Consider the following 18,053-nt stretch of genomic DNA (forward strand, 5'->3'; position numbering starts at 1 on the left):
CATTTGATTGAAGAACAAAAATAGAGGGGAGTCATTCTTTTCTTTATGATTATTAAGAAAACAAAATTGCACTTTGATGAACTAACAAAACCACTTAGTACCAGAATACACGAAGCAAACTATCATCAAGAATTTAAGTGAATTGTAATGATATTATTGATTAGGGTAAATTGAGCTGAAAGTTTCATGAATTCTTACCAGCTAATTTCATTTCCCTCTCACCTATAATTCGAGTTAATAGATAGTCCAACACCTTGTGAGTGTCGCGACTAATCTCTGTCGTAAAGGTGTGAGCATTGATTGGACTTATTGATGTCGTTTGCCCTCAAATGCTCTTTAATATTGATATTTATGATCGTAATCTTTCCAATGGCGGTAATTCTGTCAGTCAAGCGCCAGTTGAATAATAATCTCTTCGCACAGTGTCTCCTGTTTATACTCTCCTTTAGAAATCCGAGACTAAGTAGTGTAGTAGATTGTGGTTGATGTTTATGCTAATCAGACAGAGTTATAGGCAATTTTAACATTGTTGACAAGAACTAATTTTCTTTGACAACATGAGTTAGGACAGTGAACAATGCCTGTTAATGATTAAGATTTCTTGATCTTTCAGACTTCTGTTGAGATTTAATTTTAATTAACCAGTTTTATGTTTTAAAGGCACGACAAGCCAGATCTACATATATATATCTCAAAAGTAAAATATATATATAGTTTTGATATAAAAACTGATATAACAGTGTTGTTATTATGTAATTAAGCCCTTTCAAGTACCCCCAAAATATAGACACATAAAGATGGCAATATGAAATCGGTTCAAGCACATATAAACTTGAAATGGCCATGACTTTTAGAATTGATCGATTATCAATAGGACTTAATTCATATTTTGTTTCAGGAAAGACAAGTACTGTAATTTATTTGCATTTTTGTTTTGCCCTATCTATACTATGGGAATTCATTATGTAAACTTATAAAGGAATATTAAAACTGTCTGTTACCTTTATTTTGTTTTATTAAAAATTTAATCTGGTTGTAAAATTCTTTTGGTGCCTGGTATGTTTAACAGTTTGTCGTATGCCAATTTTGAGTGTCTGTAGCAAGAAAATTATAATAGGTAGACTCTCTGTGTATTATAAATGAATTATAATTTATTTATTACCGGTACCAGCACTAGTATATATATGAAGTGAAAAAGCCATACCGTAACAATTTAGTTTATCACTGTGGCTGTAAAAGTCTGTAATCTTAATTAAGTGTATTGAACATTCTCTTGTGAAATAATTGCTTCCATGGTGACAGTCATGTACATCTTAAAAAAAAAGTGATGTGTAGGACTAGACTTATATATAGCAATCAGTCAGAAGAAATGAAGTGCAGTTTGCTCCATACAAAATGGATATGGTTTACACTAGACATATAGAAATATGTGAAACGAAAACTGAAAACAAACAGAATTTTGTAATGTTGTAAGAAATCCAAACCATCTATACATGTATATCGTATGTACAGATTGCTTTTGACAATATTGTTAATACAAAAAAGGCATACATAATATGGAAACCAATTTTGGAACTGTTTTTTTTTCTTTTTATTATTTGATGGGAACAGCATTTTACCTATATTCTTTCCCAGTCGCAATTTCTTTCAGATGTGCTTAACCAAGTGAACAATTTTATGCTAGTCTCCGAACCTGCACAATATTGAGATAATGGATTCTTTATAGAAACCAGATATCTAGATTTATAAGCTAATCACCTAACTAAGCAGCTTTTCAAATATAGCAAATCCTTTCTTAGTTGACAAAATAATGGTATAGAATGTCAGATGAATCAATTATTAATAAGATTTATAAAATGCCACACCAAAAGCTTATTACATGTAGTATCATCATATTTTGATGAATATTTAGATCAATAATTGGTTATAAATAAATATGATGTTATTAGGTACCGCCCAACAGTTGGCACTGATTTTGTGTGCCAGGCGACACCATACCATTTTCTGTAATAGAAAACAATGATAAGTCACGCTCGTTACCTGACATATAATCAATTACCTTTACATCAAATGTACTTACAAAATCATTTGTTCTAAATGGATTGGAATCAGTTTGATTCTGTCATCATGCATTTTTCAGATACATGTTATATTTATTATTTTTTTAAAAACAATCTAGTTTGATTATTTTTGGTTTGATTAAGGGAAGAAAACCAAAATATCAACAGTAGATAATCTCTCGGCTTTCATTCAATCAGATTAAAAAAAAAGAGTCCATCAGGGGCGGATCCAGGAATTTTTGCAGGAGGGGGTTTGCTAGGTTCCTGAGACAATGTATCTCCACTGATCCCCCCCCCCCCATCCCGCATGGTCTCTATCGTCATTTTGGTGTATATACATACACATTGAGCTTTTTAAACAGAGAAATTCAACACCTTGTTTGACGTCAATTTTATTATGAATTAATACAATGACATTGTGATTCAATTTCATGGATGCAAAGCATTAATTGTGATATCACATAATGTCTATATCATAATCATGTGCTTTGAGTGCCCATCCTGTCCCACATCTGATGATAAAGGGGTTGTGTTACTCTCACATTTGTCTTGTTCTGCCAAAGAAAAAGAACACTGCAGAGAAGTGAATTAATGAAATAAAGGTTTATTCTATGTGGCATCCAAAATGACTAGGCAGTGGCAGTTACCAGATCTCTCTGTCTGCCTGGCTGTTCCAATACTATTCATCCATATTTATTGAACCAACAATGTTAGATTAATATACTGACATATACTCTTCAAAAAAAGTAGGGGATATTGAAATTCAAATACGGATGCAGGTTGTGATATGATAAATAGTCATGGACACATGACATGCTTTGAGAGTATGTTCACAGATAAAGAACCTCTGCTGGCAAGACATAATGCAGCTGAAATGTGATTTTCAGCATGATTGTAGGAAGGACATTTACAAACACAAGAAAATCTGATGTCAAAACAGCTTTATAATGAACCATTAGCTACATTTACACTTAATTGCAATAAAATTCAAGAAATTGCACCATATGCATTGCTATACAATAACAGTTCTCAGAACTGTTCCTGGCATGCTAAATGTGGAACTCTTCACAGCAAATTTAATTTCAGTCACCCAAGCATGTTGCCTGGATGAAAACAAATGCGGGCGATTGGATTACATTTGTTTCCTACACTCATAGAAAAATGAATTTTTGAGTGATGTGATACTCATCTTGAATGAGTTAGGAAATGATATCACCCTATGAGAGGCGATGGAAGTGAATAGTCGTATCTTTCATAAATAGCCTGCATTTGCTTGTATTACAAGTTCAAGGGGAAAAGGTCAAAGGGCCAAATAAAATAAAAAGCAGTGGCAGCTTTGGGGAACCTTATCCACTTTTGTTGCAGTGCCTCCAGTGGCTGTGGCACTAATGTCCTTTTGAATGATGAATAAATATGCAACAATATTTGTGGAATGCTCAGACCACTTAGCTATTGTTGGCCCCCTATCTTTCATGTCCTAGAGAACTGATCATTCTATGTTCTGATCATGATCTGATACAAGATATACAATCTTCCATTTATTAAAGTGGTGCGTTGTCATCGCATCTCAGTATGTTATAATGTGAGTATACAGGATAAAAGTTAAGATAATATTATGATTTGAGAAGGTTAACGACAACAAAAAAACATAAACATTAGGTTGCTGGGTAACCAATCTTTACATCATCAACTTTTTCTCATCATTGCTCCAATTTAGTGATTTTTTGCTATTGATTTGTGAAAATCAAAATCTCCCAAGCTTTTTAAGGCAAGTAATTGCAGCATTATCTAAAACATCTTTTGTGAGTCTTTATTTTAGGTCAGTAAATACCGGTTTATTAGTGGTGTTAATCTTAGTTTGATTTTTTCCTCTGATAAAAGTAATTGCACTGAAAGAGTAAATATCAAAGTATGACTATTTTATTAAAAAAATGCCTGGAGGTGTGATGTGCTTGACTATCTCGGTATTAAGTAGCTTACTCAAAATACCTGAAATAAAAGCTTAGGGGAGTTTTTATTGGTTTAGTCAATTTTTCTGTAAAATTCATGGGATAATTTTTGGAAAAACTGACAATAAATGTTGTTATAACCAGTATAAATGATAGATAAATAATGAAATAAAGAAATGACAATTAAATGAAATTGGGTCTAACGTCCTACTTTTCTGCTCTGACTGGGCTAATGAAGATGGTCTTATGCCATCTAGTGTACTATGAGGTACTTTCTCTGCCAACCTCGTGGATATTTTCTGGGTCCTCCGGTTTCCTCCCACTACTAAAAACCCCTACGAATTATTGAAAAGAAATTGAACCATGTGTTAGTCCCAAAATGACCTAGTTTGTGTCAAGTGGACTTTAAACCCCATTTCTCTCTCTTTCTCTCTCTCTCTCTCTCTCTCTCTCTCTCTCTCTGTCTGTCAGTGAAGGAAGAATTATGTTTTGATTTGTTGTTTAAATTGTGATGTCTACATAAGTAACAACAAAACATAATAATCAAGTTTGTCAAATGTTTAATGAAATTGTGCACCAGTTGGGTTAATTAAGATAGGCATACGCCATTTAATGTACTCTAGCATAAATTTTGTGCTGTGGCATATTCTTATTTTGATTTCCAACTTTCAGGGGATCTTAATTAATGTGCTTCCAGCGGTATACACAGAAGCACGATTTTTCGTCTCATCAGAACGACTAGATGTTTTTCATTGCCAAGTCCTTTGTCCTGCAACACTGACAAGGGGAAACCTGGCTGGAAAATCCCAATGAACTATCTCTATCTTGGCTAACACCAGTTAGTGATGAAGCTTGATAGTCACCAACCCACTCATATGTTAAGTCTAACTTAATCCAGTGAAATATAAAATACTGAACATGAGACAATGAAAATGAAATATGGATTAAATAACTTTTGATATTTTGATCAGAGTACTCATTATGAAATTTAAATTTATCTAGAGAGAATACTCTACAGTTGTGGTTGTACCGCTTGAATTTTTTTTATAAAAAAAAGTCCCTTTTGCACTTTCTGAAGTGTTGATAATTGAGCTGGTCTATATATTATTTATCATAGATGTTTAAGTATTATTAAATTGTTAGAAAAACTGGTCCTTCAATTCCAGTTTTTGATTAATATTTTCAATCAATATCCGAAATAACTCAGTCATAGTGAGGTATAAATTAATGTATCAATCAATTTGACATTTCTGTGGATCAATTTATTTGTCAGTTCTTTTCATCAATTACTTAATGATTATGAAAAAAAGTCACCGAAAAGTTCATAGTTTTAATTAAGTTTGACTGGATATGCCTCTATAGTTAATTGTGTATATTAGGGTTTATCAATAACTTGTAACATTTTGTAATGAAATTATAGATTATTATAGACATGATATTGAAACCTCCAATTAGATAAAACCTTAACATTCAAGCGGAGAAATTACCAAATAATTGTAGTCTGCTATTTCTGATATGCAAAAATCACCGTAAAATATAATTAAGGACTGTTAAAATTATTGGGTTCACGGCAATTTTTAGTGGTACTTTTGTATTCCACTGTACTTCTGATTTTGACGCCCATTCAAAAATATTTTTTGGGATAAAGCAGGGGACTATTAAAATGGGTTCATTTGTCTTGTCTTTGTCTGTCTGTCACACTCTTTGAAGCACAATAATACTAATTGAGCTGAAATGTTCAAACTTTTGTGGGCGTTCATTAGGTGAATGTCTTAACTGAGATTGATGATCATCTTTGTCTGCTTGGGCTATGTAGAAGTAAGCACTTTTATAATGCTTTGGGACCGGATAATGTTGATTCTAATTAAGTTTCTAGTTTAATTTAGAGGCATTTAGTACCTGGATAGGGCAATAAACTATGACTTATACATATGGAAGAATTACTAATTTATTTTGGTGAAACATCGAAAAGTATTCTTTTAATGTTTTTTAAGCAAGTACAGTAACAAATGTGTAGGGCAAATAGTTTACAGCAATGTGATTAAAACACAGATCCTATTTCGTTTTTTATTGTTCAAAATTTTGTTTTACTTGTCTTTACTGCACTAGGATCTGGAAGACTTGTTATACAGCCTGTGATCTGGTTGATGCGAATTGGCCAATGAAATGGTCTGTTGCAGCGAGTTCTAGGTGTTCGATGCACGGAACTCTGTGGGTATCCTACTAGAAACATCAATACTAATTGGTTCATCAAATGTCTGACGTCATAGGGTCACAAGCCACTCGTATGACCCCTGGCATGACCTCCCACTACAACTGGTAGTAGAGGCCATCGAAAGTATTCAAAACCGAAACGAAATATAGATCTGTATTTTAATCAGATTGAGTTTACAGGTACTTTCCTAGAAAATCTTATATTGGTAATTTCATAAATTAAATGGCATTCAATGGATCTTTAAATAAGCAGGGAGCAGTGGTTGTGACATTAGACCCAAGACAAAAATGTTTGGTATTGTTGAATCCATGTTTGAGTAAATCAAAAAATTTCTGGTTCCTATAGCTAAATGTCGGAGATAAGGTATATGGGACTGACAACAAGGTGCTCCGGTACTGTGTACACACTAGTTCATAATAAAGTGCCTAGCCAAAATTGGTTGTAATATTTCATAAATAACCTCAAAATATTAAAGTGTAATAGTTTCATGATGATTTAAATTTTATTTTCAGGATTTAAAGTTGAGAGAATCGTTAATGATTGGATCAGCAGATATACCACTAGAAGATAAAACATTATCTGTAGGTTATGGTACTGATATGGTCAACATTGATTGGATCAACTTTGTTTGTAGTCAGAAAGAAACAGCACAGGTAGGTTAAAGAGCTGGCAGTTCTCACTGTAATAGTTAAAAACTAGAAAATGTAAAGGCAATTTGCTGAAAATTTCAGTCAAATTGATCCACTATGTACCGAGAATTAAGCGATTGAAATTTCGGCCTAGCCTCGATCATCATTACTAAAGTCTGTACAATAAAAAACATAGTCTCGATCATCCATTTCATGATTAAATTATGAATGGAAATGGAGCAGCAAATGGGATCATAATCCAGTAAATATCACAGGCTAGCGATGTCATCAATAGTTGATTATGGTCTGGATAAGTTAATTAATGTCTAATTAATAATTTATATAACATTTCAGGCCTAAAGAAAGACCTGAAATTGGCAGATTTAGCTCTTGCATAATGTATGTTTAAAAGTTAATATTTTAAACACGTGCCATGGTTGCATCTAAAAGCAGTAATGATGCATTACCGAACTAGAGTTATAAATTCTGCTCAAAGGTCATCTGAAGCTAGTTTTCAACTTACCCTTCCATAAAGTTCAAAGGGAAAGTCACAGATTTCAGCGGGTAACAGTTGGCTTAAATATACAAATTAAAAGCCAACAAAGTAACAAAACTAGATAATCTGAAATCTCAGCTCAAATTTTTGAGCTATAAGGAAGTGCTGACAAGATTTGCTTAACAAAGTTACATCTGTCTTCATTAGCCCAGTTGGAGCAGAACAATAAGACACTAAACCCCATTTAACATGGTTACATATGCATCTCATAAATTATAAAATTCCACTGCTCAGTTGTATGAGTGACTTGTTAATCACATAGATCACTTATGAAAATCTGTAGATTGTTGAAAGGGATCAAATGCTGGGGGCTAAAAATGACCACGGGTGTTTAGTTTGATATGACCCAAGTAAAAAAAAACTAATGCAAATATACAAATAACATAAAGACTACAATACATAACAAGAGAATATAGTTATGCACAATTTGAAAAGTAAAATTAGTGATTAAAAACAGTTTATAATCTCACTTTAACTCTTTTCTTTGTACTTAAAATGTTCTATTTAATGACGCTATGGAATATACTTATAAAACTACTGTTATCCTTATCTTCAATATAATCGCAATGATAAAAAGAATAATAATGCCTTAATTAGAATAATAATAATGAACCAGGTTGCGGTAAAGTAGGGTTTCTAAGAGAAACCAACTAGCCTAAACAATGCAAGTCTGTAATAAAATATTATTGCCATGTAACTGCATGTTTATGTAATGTATGACATATGTATAAACTTATCGCATTAAAATCCATCAAATAACTTTTACTGAAATTAATGTGTGCCGTTAACACGAAGACCAATTACCATAAATACTAAAATAAATGTATCAACTTTGTACTGCTGTGGAAATACACCAACACCTAGAATTTTTAATAAATATAAATACCAGTACTGGAACAAATTAGAAAATTACTAAATAAAAGTAAACTATAAACTTAACTATAGATTTTAAAGAAAATAAAGGAGACAGAAACGCACACCTTTTTTAAAAAAAAATTATAGCTTTAATGTTTCTCACTGATACAGTGAGATGATCACAATCTTTCAATATTCCTGGGATGCATGTGCTGTCTGACAAACCTTAGTCACCTGCTGATTGATGTTGAGCTGCTGATCAAGCCAAACACCAAGATTCTTTACAAGATGAATTTATTTTTGAATCTCCAATGTTATGGGACTGTTCTATTTGAGGCTGTCTTTCTATTTCTTTTGGACTGGTGAATATCATCTCTGTCTTGTTATTATTTACTTGGAAAGTTGTTAGCCATCCACTTTTTTTATCTCTGCATAGCATGTTTCTAAGTCTCAAATGGTATCTGAAGATTCGTTGACAGTAAAAGGAATGTTGAGTCGATTATTGGTGTTGACTTTTGTTATACTTCACAGCTATTCAACTGAGTGATCTCATGTATACAGTCAATAGGATTGATCCAAGTACCGATCCCTGGGGAACTCCTTTCATTGCACAACTTTTGTTCTACACTTTGATCGGTTAACTGTGACAGTATGTTCCCGATCATTTAGATAAGATTCAAGTTCTGTTTCATGAATGCTGTAAATTTGTTTCAAGATGCTGTGGCCGATGGTATTGAATGCAGTGGACAGATCATGCAGAATAAGACCTTACCATCATCTGCAGCAATACTGATGTTACTGATGACCCTCAGCAAAGTAGTCTTTGTGCTATCACCGGTCCTGTAAGCTGATCGGAATTCATCATAAAAATTGCTTCTTTCCAAATGTATCCATTGGCAGTTTCAGTATTCTTGATTTCTTCTTCACCTAGATAAATATATCTCTCTCTCCGGGTTGTTGGTATCTTCTAATGTATTTAAAGTGTTACATTCTCCACATCCTTTGCCAGGGTTGTATTTGATGGAAAAGTTGTGATTAGAATGTGCAGATAACCAGTAGTTGATTGTGGCATCTAACTAGGCTGGTATAACTTAAAGATTTGTTATCTCTAAAAATAGTAAAGCTGACACTGTACAGATACTGTAGAAGCCAAAATTTATGTGCAGGATAATTCTTTTGGGCTTTAGGTAATCCTCTACGGGTGTAATAGATGACTTGTTGCTTCTTACCATCTTGCTCTTGATATAGCACATCTCCTAAACATTGACCGCTTGTATCAGTGTGCACTGTTGAAGTCTGCATCAGGGTTCTTATTACATTTTAAAACAAAGTGGCCATAGGCCAGAATTGGGTCACTAGAGTCAATAAGTTCCCATTCCCTTTAATATTAACAGACGTCAATCAAAAAGATTTGGAACCTGTTAACCAAATCTGTGGATGCCTAAATTGTCCTTTAAATGGGACGTTAAACCCCATTTCATCTCCTTGAAATGGCTGCTTTCTCTGTTTAGAGCTAACACCCCAAACTAGTTAAACTGCCTCCAAGTGAGTTTATCAACAATAACATCAATTGCTCCTATCAAGACTGTGAAGCTTTGATAGATAGTTTTACATCTTGCTATCTATAAATGGTCCATTAACTGTTTGTACTTATTTTCCACTCACACTCTAATACAAAACAATTAGATGCACTCCAGGAAGATGTACACATACGGTAGGCAATAATTGATGTACAATTGTAAAAAGATGTACAAGAAGCTGCTTTCATTATTCATAATTGAAGGATGCTTTCATTTTTTCAAGCATTTATTAGCAGTCATCTTCAGCAAGAATTTTTAAGTGCAGTTTTAGTCTTGCTCCATATATATTTAACTGTTGAAATACATATACCAAGGTGATAAAAAAGTTTTATGTATAAATTATGCAAATTTAATTAATTACTGGTATATTGAGAAAGAAACCTTACCCTGAAACATTGTAATATTGATGAGGTAGGCCGGATGTTTTATTCATTTAAAGCATTAAATTCAGATCATACATCTATCATACATCAGTTCTCTGGTTTTTTGTGAGAAGAAGTCGGGTCAGTTCCCTCCCCTTCTACAGAGCCCTGTTTTCAAGTGAAATTATGAAACAGTATATACTGTTCAATTTCAGACCTGCATTTGTGGAGCCCTGATATCTGGATAACTTAATACAAAACATACAGGCCACTCAGCTATACTACAGTAGCTATTCACCATTGAACTTCCCCATTCTTTGTAGTAACATTACAATGGTTGCTTGAATCGGGGGGGGGGGGGGTGGCCGGATGGCAAGATCGCGCACGCTGTATGATACGGTCTGTCATTGAGTCAACTGGCGGGGTTTCAATTCCCCAGTTGTACGTGACAAGGAGTAGGGTCGCCTGTCCAACCTTGTGGGTTTTCTCTGGGTTCTCCGGTTTCCTCCCACTGCTAAAGACCCCTACGCGCAAGCGAATTATTGAAATAAAATTTAACGATATGTTAGTCCCAAAATGACCTAGTTTGTCTCGAGTGGACGTTAAACCTGATTTCTCTCTCTCTCTGTACTTGATCGCTTTGGACTGCCTCCTGGATTTAGGGGCATAGGGATATAAGCTTCATTAGTAATTGCATATGTTAGTATCATTTCCCCTCTCCTAAAATAGTACAACAGTCAGCAAACTGAGAACTTCCCATCCCCATTAAATACTCATTTGTTCTGACTGTTTATTACAGTTAATAAGTACTATGTATAGTATTGTACATGTTTCAGGAATGGGCAAAAGAATTACTGGATTATTCCACAAATTTACTAGTTTTAAACAGCAGTTCTTTAACTTACTTAGAGAAGGTATACAGCAAATTTACACAAGTTCTTGGACCAGATGGAAAGATGCCAGTTAAAAAGTAATAACTTTTACATCTTCATAAAATTATACAAAACCATAATGCATATGTAGAAAATTAAAGTTGCTAGATACTTTATGAGAAAAGATTGGCCAAATCTTTCCCTAGATATGTATATATATATGGCAGCCTTAGTCTTTAGGGAATCTTAATGTTTTATTTGTTTTAATTACATTTTCTTCTTTGTCGTAAACCAGGAAGATAAACTGTGTTATGAACATGAAAATCCACATAATATTTTTAATGCACCCACCCTTCTAAAACCCAGCATTTGATTTTATCACTTTAGCATTGTAAAGATGGTTGCTCAGAATCGAGATGACAGACGAAGAGTTGAAAATGCTTTAGGAGCAGCAGGATTTGCTTCAGGAAAGGTTTGTACAATATTCTAACTTTTCGCTAGGATTGAACAAGTTTTATAAACCGACATGTTAATGTGATTGTATATTAATCCTTATAAGACATATAGAAATAGATTTTACTAAAAATAAACACACTAATATGGATATACTATTTCTGAATTTTATTAATGATACCTGTATGTTTATTGAAACATAGCATATTAATCAATCTGTTTAAAACACAGATCTAATTTCGTTACGGTTTTTTTTAGTTAAAAATTTCGTTTTTACTTGTCTTTACTACATTTGGATCTGGAAGACTTGTTTAACTCGTGTTCTGCTTGAAATGAGGTATCAGCCAATCAAATGGTGTGTTGAATCGAGCGTTTGACCTTTTTTGCGCAGAACAGGGGTAGACATTACCAGCGATAGAAACCAAAACAAAGCAAAAGTAGATTTTAAAAACCATGGCGGCCGCTAATTTGTTAATTGAATGACTGACGTTATCGGGTCAAATGTTGCTTGCTTGGTTCCTGACATCATAGAACCTAATCCCCCATTATAAATTGTTAGATCTACATGTAGTGTAGGCCATCGAAAGTATAAAAAACGAAACGAAATATAGTTCTATATTTTAATTAGATTGCATATTAATAAAATTCAGAAATAGTATATCCATATAAGTGTGTTTATTTTTGATTGTATATTGTTGTCGCCCCAGTACGTTAGTCTCTCTAGCTCTGTATGAATACTTTCCCAGTCATAAACATGAACCTTGGCAAAATTCATAGTCATGCATCAATTATTTACAGAGTAATTACCATTAGAAGCCCTGTATAAATGACTCAACCATTTAAAGTTCTTAAGATTTTTTTCAAACTTTCTGGCATTGCCTACCGTTCATGTAAGAATGAAACATATCCTCAAAGTTTGAAAAAACATATCAAGTACATTGATTTTTAATCTTTTTGCATTGTTTTTAAGTAGCATGATATTATAGAACAAATCTAGTGTTTCCAAATCCGGTATAAAGTGAAATTCTCAGGAAAGCGTGTAATTTTAATTTTTTCGGACATATTGACACATTCTACCGATATGGCTTAGACAAGACAACTAACCACATTTTATGTTGTGATTTTGTCACCACATTATTTGATAGCCACATGTATAAAACACTTATTTCATCAATCTTTCATGTTGAAGATATTTTGATCAACATGTCAAGCATTATATTGAGTATTAGGTGATAGATTCATGTTTACATTGGTGATAAGTTGATTCCCTGGTGACTGGAACATCAGCAAGCCAGATAAGCATTAAACACATGTGTAAGGTATATATATTGATCCTTACAAAAACACTTAAAATAAGCCATGGACAATATTGTATACCATATTTTATTAATATACCTACCATTGTTTTAATAACTCTTTTAAATAAATTAGCTGTGTCTATACATGTATATATAGCTGCAGAAATCTAAATGATGACAGCTCCTGTCTTTATTAGCCCAGTAGGTGCTGAAAACTAGGACTTATACCATATTTTATTTCCTTTCATGATCACAACTTTCCTGATAGTATTCCCCCCCCCCCCCCATTATGAAATGGAATAAATGATAGTGCAAAGCACAGTGTCAATTCATAATCTTTTTCAAGGATATAGACAACCAAAGATAATTTTATTGTTTTTTGAATGGATGTATGATTGATGATTACCTTTCCATACTTTGTTCTTGTTACAGAGTTGTGTGTTCACATACCTGTGTCCATTTTTGTACTGTTGAACTTTATTCCTTGAGATCGAGGTCAGGTGTTTGATCCCTGCATTGGCCGAGAAAGTTCATCCAGATTTTCTGGCGTGGTTCCCCCTTGTCCGTGATGCAGGATGGAGGGCCTGACAAGAACAGCTGTCTAGTTGTTTGGATGGGACGAAAAAAACGAGGTCCGATGTACACATTTTCGTGCACATATAAGATCCCTTGACAGTTGGAATTCGATATAAGAGTGGCTGTAGAGCTGCTATCCGGGCAAAATTTCCCTCATAGCACACTGTATGGTGTATGCCAGTCTTCATTAGCCCAGTTCGGAGCAGAACAGTAGGACGTTAAACTCCATTTCATTTCATTTCCTTGAGATCAGTTTAAAGACCACAGTACGTAGTAGCCTACAACTTTTATCAAATCTTTTTGTAGGGTTTTTGTATATTAGTGAGTTAAACTATAATATTAATTGGTAAAATTAATTTCTTAAGAAAGCAGCAGGTACTGTTAAACTATTTGACAACTTTACATATCAATATATTATATTGTCATCAGTTTTTTATAGAACATTATAGTTAGATAGAAGGTGCTCCACATCAATGCACTATTATTAACATTATATCTTATTTTCAGTATCATTTAAGAACTTCGATGTATAGTAACCAGGTAAAAAGAAAAAAAAAATGACGATATGACTATTATATATTACTTCATATCTTTTACATTGGTTACTAACTTTCTTTTATTTTGGATTTAGTTTGGTTATAAATTTTTTGAGTATTCAAATAAACTTGTTTACAGGTTTTTTTTTAACAGGGAAGTGTTTTTCAATTTTTATTAAGTTAAACCAGAACTTTATCTACATTTTCAGTGAAAGATCTTGAATCTCAGATCAGTTGCCCACATTTTTATACACTACCATTCAACTTTAACATTTATTTTTATTATGGTTGACTATACATTCTATTATTTATGTATACTAGTACTTATATATGTCTTTGTGTTGATTTGCTTGAACTATTTATTTTATGATGAACCGGTTATAAAATTGAATCAAACATCATTGGTAACTTTAACCAACCCATACTTTCTAATAAATGAATAAGATATAAAACCCCATTACAATACAAAAGCACAACCAATATTGTAAGTAATGTTAAGTGGCACCAGGTGTTCCATAAAAAAATAAGCACACCTTGTCTCACACATGACACTAATCACTTTTATTTGAACATGAAATGAAACACAGCACCCTAAATAGATTTCATAAATATATTTTCTAAAGTGATTTCATAGAAATATTTTTACAGAAAACCCTTTTCTCATTTAGTTTACTGAAATTTCTATCTGGTAAATGTTCCCCGATAATAAAGTGAAGTTGATGTAATCAAGAAGACCGATGATGAGACAATAAAATATTATGAAAATGATACAATAATGAGCTGATTAATGTAAACTATTATTTAAATTTTAATGAACTAGAACAATGACTGCTAATGTTACACCATCATTTTACATTATTTGAATGGAATAGTCTGTATATACTCAAATCCCCACTATGTGTTGAATTCATGTGATATTCACTCCCCTCCCTAATCTCATATCAAATTAATTATTGATGAAGATCTCATTCTGGTAATGTCAAATGTCACCATGAATTCTTTGGAATATGACACATATAAAACTTAATATACAGGCAGACAATCAATATTCCCCAAAGTGAACATCATCTATATTTAACACAAAATCATCAAATGAGCCAAACATGTTTGGTTTTGTTTCTTGCTCTGATTTTTTTTTTATATTTTTTTTTATTTTTACATTCAATACTAAATTATTACTGAACAATTTTCCTTTCAAAGATGCTTTGGGAAGTAATAATCGCAAATACAAAGACTGAAGTAAAAAGTTATTGTAAAATTAAACATACTAAAACACTAATTAAGTCCAGTATTGGTCAATACAATCTAGTAAGAACCATATTTTTAAAAAAGACAACTTTTTAATATGTATTGTATTCACCCATGTCTGTGAGTCTGTTGCTCAGGGCACTGTCACATTTCCTTATAAACAAGCTTTTGAAAATTGTAAGGTACTGATAATTGAAACTTCCATTGCTATTTGTATCACTTGAAAGAAAAGTTGGCATATATTTTGTTTGTGTGAGAAATTGAATATTTATAAGATTTGCCAATGTCTAGGTTGTCATACAAGCATCACAATTAAAGTTTTGACATTTATGGTATTATATGAACTTGGAAATAGAGGAAAATGGTTTCTGAATGGTGGTAAATTAACAAATCCCTTGTGTCTAAAATATTATAATGCCTTATTTTAGCGAACAATTATATGCTACAGACTATAAAAATAGAATGTTACATGTAGGTATCACATTGTTATCTTTTTCTTTCAGAATGATTCACTAGATCCAAAAGATTTTACCTTTGAACATTTTTTCAATTTTTATCGTCACCTTGTTGGTAGAACTGAAGTAGATAAAGTCTTTGATGAAATGTAAGTGTCGATAGAATGGGCGATTCAACCAGTTATCCCTGTTTATCAGTGACTAGTTTCATTTGTATTAAACTCTTCAGACTGATTAATTTCACTTAGTGAGGTTCTATATATACTATTGTGAACCCTGGTAGAATTTTAGCATGGTATAGGTTTTGGCAGGGTCACCGGGGTTTGATGTTTTAGTGGGGGTTCATGTGTTTGCCTTATACAGGGGTTTGAAATTTAGAGTTTGCCAAGGTGTAGATAATAAACGGTTAGCAGTTTCTAGTAGGCCGCATAACATTAAAGGGGTTTGAGACTGATAGAGAAGGAAAGAAAAAAAAAAATAATAGATTATGAAGATTTAATAATTATTGTAGTACTAGTATGCCAGCCAGAAATAAAAGAAGAATTAATGATATCTTTGTTTATTAACTGTAATGGAAGTAGTGGATAATCATTATTTAATTATGTATTATTTTATAGTGGAGCAAAAAAGAAACCATATTTAACAGTTGACCAATTCCAGACGTTTTTGAATAATCAGCAGCGCGATCCTAGATTAAATGAAATACTGTATCCATTTTACACAAAAGCACAGGCACAAGAACTTATCGAACAATTTGAAAACAAGGCAGGAATGGCTGAAAAAGGTAAACTTTTATCATCAAAATCCAACTTTTACCTGAGAGAAAAAAAAAGATAATTAAAATGAAACACATCTAGTGATAAACTAATATGAAAATCATCCTTTATAATATTGTTGATATTGTATTACCTGTAAATCTTAACTATAACCAAGACTTGACTTGCATAGATTTGAAGAAATCATCTGTTCACATTTATTAAGATATTGTTGATTTTGTTACTCTACCAGTAATTAACTCTGAGATATAAACAAAACTTGTATGAATATTATTCTTTACTTATAAATCATTCACCATTACCATGTGGCTTTAGTACGTTTTCATTTTGTAGTACTCACTAATCAAGGTATTCATTGGGATTTCATGCAACAAATAAAGAAGCATGAAATACACTTTAATTTTACTAAACATTATTTAAATATTTTCAGACAAAGGTAATTAATGGAGTATGGTATAGGATATATTTTGTCATATTGAATGTATATGTATTTTTAGTTCTGTTTTATTATTTGACGTATTTAGTTTTTGCTAAGTTTAGTTAAGATTATAATTATGTCTGCGTTGTTTTGGGGATTATTTTCTTTATGTTTTTATTAATTGAACTCTCTCTCTCTCTCTCTCTCTCTCTCTCTCTCTCTCTCTCTCTCTCTCTCTCTCTCTCTGTGTAAGATTAGGACCTCATTTCACAAAAATTGTACTTACTAGTAAATGTTTGAAAGGGTTACTTGATTTTATACATACACCGTTTATCATAAATATCATTTAAAATAGAACTTACATAATGGGTGGGCTTATGCATCATGTTCTGCACCTAATCGGCAATCTATTGGCTAAATGTAGGCATCAATATTATAATTATATTAGAGAAAATTATGTAATTTAATAAAGAAACATCTGATGTGTAGACTAAACCAATCAAAAAGTGCTTATGTTGTAGGGTTTGGGTTCTAATATGTAGTATCTCATGATCCGCTGAACACGCATAGAATTTGAAGCAGTACTAGTAGTATGATATTTATTCTGACACAGTTTAGTGAAATCACTGGATGGCTGACCCCAGATTCCAATAGCAAAAATGGTTATGATGGGGGCCATTAAATTTATAAATTGGCACTTACCGGTATTTTATGGACATCAATTTCTGACTGTATGTTTTATCTAAACTGTGGAGATGGAAAGTTGTTTGAATTGTTTAATTTTAGTTTGTTTGTTATTGTCCCCGTATGTTTGGAAGAAAGCAGGGAATGATTAAAATGGGTCTGTCTGTCTGTTCATCCGTCACATTTTTTGAAACTCACTAACTCGGCTTCTAATGGAGCTAGAATGTTCAAACATGATGTAGAGAATGCAGATAAGCAATTTCACTGGTCAAGACTTTCGATATTCAGCAGCCATTTTGATTTTCGAAAACATTTTTTTATTTTGAACTTACTCCAAATGGCAACAATTCTTAGTCAGACGATCTTTTAATTTTAATTTTCTTTACTTCCGGTTTAATTTTGAATTTTTTGGGACTTTTGACCTAGCCCTTCAATGACCCTTGACCTACTAACAACTAATATCAAAAAGTTTGGTCTTGAAGTATAACTTCTGGTTTTATTAAGAGTTCAGAATAACAGGTTTTTCCACTT

At 32.6% G+C, this 18,053-nt stretch overlaps 1 protein-coding gene across 2 annotated transcripts in view; it reads left to right on the plus strand.

Moving 5' to 3' along the window:
- Positions 1–18,053, plus strand: part of LOC126821393 (1-phosphatidylinositol 4,5-bisphosphate phosphodiesterase beta-1) — a 96,352-nt gene that overhangs the window by 53,459 nt on the left and 24,840 nt on the right. For both annotated transcript variants that reach the window (XM_056100952.1, XM_050549805.2), the window contains exons 4-8: positions 6,737–6,877; positions 11,043–11,176; positions 11,466–11,550; positions 15,693–15,793; positions 16,262–16,428. In XM_056100952.1, coding sequence (XP_055956927.1) covers positions 6,737–6,877; positions 11,043–11,176; positions 11,466–11,550; positions 15,693–15,793; positions 16,262–16,428 — 628 coding nt within the window. The remainder of the gene's footprint in view (positions 1–6,736; positions 6,878–11,042; positions 11,177–11,465; positions 11,551–15,692; positions 15,794–16,261; positions 16,429–18,053) is intronic.

Source organism: Patella vulgata, chromosome 5, assembly GCF_932274485.2.
Source record: "Patella vulgata chromosome 5, xgPatVulg1.2, whole genome shotgun sequence".
Classification (NCBI taxonomy): Eukaryota; Metazoa; Mollusca; class Gastropoda; family Patellidae; genus Patella; species Patella vulgata.